The sequence below is a fragment of the Limulus polyphemus genome, unplaced genomic scaffold (genome assembly GCF_000517525.1).
Source record: "Limulus polyphemus unplaced genomic scaffold, Limulus_polyphemus-2.1.2 Scaffold2321, whole genome shotgun sequence".
In the NCBI taxonomy this organism is placed as follows: Eukaryota; Metazoa; Arthropoda; class Merostomata; order Xiphosura; family Limulidae; genus Limulus; species Limulus polyphemus.
The window spans coordinates 56,846-61,913 of NW_013667931.1; the positions used below are offsets into that span (position 1 = coordinate 56,846).

Sequence of the window (5,068 nt, forward strand, 5' to 3'; positions counted from 1 at the left end):
GTGTGTGTGTGTGTGTGTGTGTAGTATATATATATATATATATATTGTTACTATGAATAGACAAATATGGCTAAAAGAAATACTTGTTGGCTAAAAAAAATGATGAACTGTCCCTGTATATGTGTACAAAGGGTTATATTTAATGGAGTTGGTGTTTTTTTATTTGAAGATTATGGATTATTGATGTGTCAAATGATCTGTTATAACTGAGCTTTTATGTTTCACATGAAATATTTGTAGAAGTTGTACAGAATGTATAGCCTCAAAGTTTCCATACCAAATTGTAAATTAATAAATGTTTACATAAATATTGAATTTTTTTCATTCTTTCTCTCCAGAATGAAAACCAGATAAGCAAAAGATTGTGTTCACTTCTCGGTAAAAGAAACCATGTCCTCTAGTGTCCGGACACCTCTTCAAACTGTTCATGAATCTGTGACACCAGAACAGGTAGTTCAGTTTTCAAAAGGTTTCTTTATATACACACACTTTCTCACAGCCAGTCATTTAGAGCAGTTTAACCTGTCATATAACTATTAAAAATTATTAATAAGAAAACCCATATTTAAAATTGTATATCATAGAAAAGCTGAAAGTGGTTAGAGACATTAGTCTTTTGACTATTGTAGAAAAAAGAATACTACATGCAAAAAATAACTCAGTAGATTGTAACAAATATTTAACACTTCTATTAGCAAAACACCAACTTCTGTATAACTTGAGAAATAGAAAGAAAAAATTAAGATTGATCAAGAAGGGCTTATATTATAGAGCTCATAGTTGGCTCTCAGTAACTGGATTATACACTAATTGTTTTTCTCATTGCCAAAATTATGAAGAATTTTAATGAAAAAGAAGTGTTAAGCCCAGTCTATCATTGTTTTGGCACTTGTCATCTACTTAGATCAATCTTGGAGAATTTTACCCCTTATAAATAACCCTGGACAATAGCAAATAGAAAAAAACTGAGCCTCTTGTAGTGGTAATTTTTTAAGTATTTTAAAAATGTATTTATAGAAATTTCCCATTTTGTATGAAAAACTGTATAATGATAATATGTGCAAAAAAGCCACTAGATTAAACCAGTTTTTTTAAATAACATACATATCATTTAATACTTATTATGAGACTAAACAAACATATACCTAAGTAAACAACAGCTAGTATAATGAAGTTTGAACTTTTGTTCTGACGTTTACTGAAAACCTTAAAATTCTTAGGGAGAGGAGTCTGCTCCCCCTCCTCGGACAACTTCATCACGAACTCGCTCTTCTGATGAGCCCCATGTGGGAAGATATCGTCTACTAAAAACAATAGGAAAAGGAAATTTTGCAAAGGTGAAATTAGCAAAACATCTTCCAACAGGAAAAGAGGTGAGCTTGTAAGATAATTTAATATCTTTTAGTAGTCTGTCCCAGTTGAATATCAAGCAAACTTGGGAAAAAAAAAGTTAAACCATAAGAGTTTTGTTGCAAATTCCAGTATTACTTAGTTTCTTGATATATATTGTTGTAATAGTTGGATTATTTTGTAAAAAAAAATAAAAATAATGTATAGTCCGTTTAATGATTAAAACATTGCAATTCTTGTGCTACAACTACTTTGGTTAGCCTAACTGATGTTTACTGATAGGCCTAAGTTTATAGTAGCTGCAAACACAACAATTTCATGCACTTGCTAATTCTCTCAAATCTTTCTTCTTCAAAACACAAACTCAATATTTATGCCACTGAACTGACTTACAAAGTCACAAGTTCAACAACTCACTCTGATAGACTCAGGGTAACTTGCTAATAAATTCAATATTCGTTGATCCATCTACTTTGTCTTAACTTGTATTTTATACTGTTGATGCTGTTAAAAATCTGTGAAGAAAGTTTGAGACATTAAGTTGTGTCCATCATGCTGTGTGAAACCTCTCTCTGGCAAGTAACAATACAAACCTTTAGAAACATCTTGACTAAAAACATAGTTTACAGTGAAGATAAATATTTTCAACAGACAGCTGAGATGTTTTAAGATTTAATTTCTAATGTCCAGTAAAAGATTCATCAATAAACTGTGATTAGATGGAACAAGCTGAAATACCCGTCAACCGAGGGAGATGTTTAAACTTAATTAAAACAATGTAAGTTTAACAACAATCATATATTTCAAAGTAATAACTTGAACATAAACTTTATCTCAAAATTTTAAATTTATAACAAAGCTTCTTCATAAACAACATTTGCAGTTTCCTTTCCATCTGCCAACAAATAAAAAGTTTGAGGTGATCCCACCCTTGAACACCCTACATCTCATTGACTATGAGAAAAGCGTGGTTGTTTGAGAAACAGTCGAGCAACTTTCATACTTTGACCTTGAATCCATTTAGAATATTCAACATTATCTAAAGCGTCAACCTGCCAAGATTGCATGAGATTGACTCAATAGGCTGGTAGTAATTAACCAACAGGCTTTACAAAGTAGAAGTAGGGTTAAGTTCAATTTTGACCCCTTTGGACATTCCTCATAGTTTATAGTGTTTACATACAAATTTTGGTTGAGATTGGCCCAATAGGTTCAGAGGAGTTAAAATGCAAACAAACACACACTTCATCTTTATATATAAGAGAGAGAGAGAAGTTTTACATACAAATTTCACCCCCTCATTCTCTTTCTTGACAAGATGTTCATTTTAGGAGTAGTGATTTATTTGGTGTGTTTTTTAATGGACTGTTAATTCCACATACAAATAAAGAAGTTGTGCCAGTTTTTATTTTAAAAGTAAAGAAAGAAAATTTTTCAAATATTTTAAGGATGAATTTTTCAAAATTCTTTAAATAAGAATGTTCTTTTTACTTCAGAAAAAAGTAACTATGCTTTGGTTGAAATCAAATTACCTAATAAATTATATATGGCTTATTACGAGAGTTTGTATTACATTGTTATGTAATGCATATTTTAGCCCTTTCATACAATGTTTACATTGAAACATTTTGCTATCTGTTGAAACTGTTCAAGATTCATATTGAATGGAAGCTGATAATACATTATCAGTAGAGTTAATTTTAATTTGTTTGCAGTCTACGAAGATAAATATTTAATTGCATTTTAGGAAAAATATTGTTAGGTAAAATATTTTAACATTGCATTGTTTTTTTTTAGGTGGCAATTAAGATTATTGACAAAACCCAGCTAAACCCATCTAGTTTACAGAAGGTAGGTTACATATAATTTTATTATTTGTATATGTATAATTCCTGTTTTCTAGGTAAAATGTTAAGTATGTAGGGTACAAAAAATTTACATTCATCTTGTATGTATGTGTGTAAGTAAGACAAATGTTGAGTTATAGTTGAAAACCAAATAAGTACAAAACAGAGAGGAACAGACTGAATTAATTATGAAGTTGAACAAGACAGTTATAGTTGTTGTACCATCGTTCCTATTTGTACTTAAAAATTGAAAGTTGTTGAAAATAATTTTGGTCTGAGAGTGCTTGAAGAGTTCTTATTTTTTACTTCTCAAAATATTTTAAGAGTTTTATAACTTATGTAGACATGGTTTGCAAAACATTGTAATATCTGAAGATTTCATGGCATCAGTACACATAAACAGGTGTCCAGTGCAGTAACCTTGCTCTTGTTTATTGCTAAATATACATGTAATTTCATACAGGCCCTAAAAAAATTACAAGTTATTTCAATACTGGACTGTAAGATGTAGATTTTCCTTTTTCAAAAGTTCATGATCTTTACATCCAGAAGTTGAGTTTCATCCTATCGGCACGGGTACCCTTTACTGTGCATGACACAAGGTTTTAGTGTCTTACATTCAAAATTTTATTAAACTACTTTTTGTTTATGTTATACCAATTAGAATAGCATAAAATATTAGCTAATAATTCATATTTTAATAGTGTACAAGTTTTAAGTTCTTCATTCTAAAAGGAAATACATAAAGATCCTGAATTTCCACTAGTGTAACACACATGACAAATGTTGTCTTTGTATGTCATCATTCCTATTTTATCCACCACCCCTCGAAAATGTATGAAATTAAAAGTAAAATGCTCTCTATAAAATCGTTATTGCTCAAACAGACCATAATTTTATGGTCTTCAATTTTGTTTTGTTACAGAGCTATCAAAGAGAAAATCAGACCCCTCTGCCACACCCACCTGTTACATCCTCTTTTTCACAATTGGTTGATAGTTTTCTCTTACATTTCATTATATATTATAAATTTATAACCAATAGAAAGTCAAGGTTTTCATCTATCAAATGAAGTATTGTATAACATTGTGTTATGAACAAATAACCGTCAATGTCACTCTCGGTAGCAACATCGTTCCCATGGGAAAGCTAACGACTAGTTTGGATGAATTTCTAACGGCTCTTGTCGCATAGTTAGAAAAACAGGAAAATTTTTAGAAGTAAGTGAATTTGCCTACTTTTTGCATGTTATTAGTCTATATACTTCAGTGTATTATTTAATTAAATAAAAATTGTTAAGTGATTTACTATAATCACTAAAAAAAATCAGGCTTAACTCTCATCGACAATCGAGGGCAAGAAAAAAGAAGATTGGGTAAGTACTTGTTTTTCATATTTATTCTTTATTTATTATTATAAAAGTAACTAAAATTAAAAGTAAGGATCTTTCTAAGTTATTTACGACTAGAATAGGTAAAATAAGTAATTATAATAATAATAATATAATTAAAATTGTTCACAAAGCACGCACGTGAGCAGCTCGTGGGTAATGTAATTCGATAGCATAACGTGAGCTGCACGTTCACCGAGTGATTTACAATTTATAATGGCGCGGATAGCTGTTACAGTTCATAGGGCAATAAAACAATAAAATGTAATTATAAATAAATGTATAATGTTACAAACTTAGAGCGACTTAGGATAAACAAAGGTAGTTTCATGTTGCAATTTGAAGTCATACTTGGAAGAAAAGAAGGTTAATTTAGGTTTATTTCGATTTTTTTGGTGGTTACGAGGTCAGTCGAATTGACTGATCCCATTTTGAGATTTAGGGTAGAGAAAATAACATATAAACTATAAGGATTTATTGG

The 5,068-nt window shown here is 30.1% G+C and overlaps 1 protein-coding gene across 3 annotated transcripts in view; it reads left to right on the top strand.

Moving 5' to 3' along the window:
• The window catches only part of LOC106466611 (MAP/microtubule affinity-regulating kinase 3-like), a 51,718-nt gene that overhangs the window by 4,543 nt on the left and 42,107 nt on the right, over nt 1–5,068 (top strand). For all 3 annotated transcript variants that reach the window (XM_022394647.1, XM_022394646.1, XM_013926904.2), the window contains exons 2-4: nt 339–450; nt 1,221–1,373; nt 3,148–3,201. In XM_022394647.1, the coding sequence (XP_022250355.1) occupies nt 391–450; nt 1,221–1,373; nt 3,148–3,201 (267 nt within the window). In that variant the 5' untranslated portion in view covers nt 339–390. The remainder of the gene's footprint in view (nt 1–338; nt 451–1,220; nt 1,374–3,147; nt 3,202–5,068) is intronic.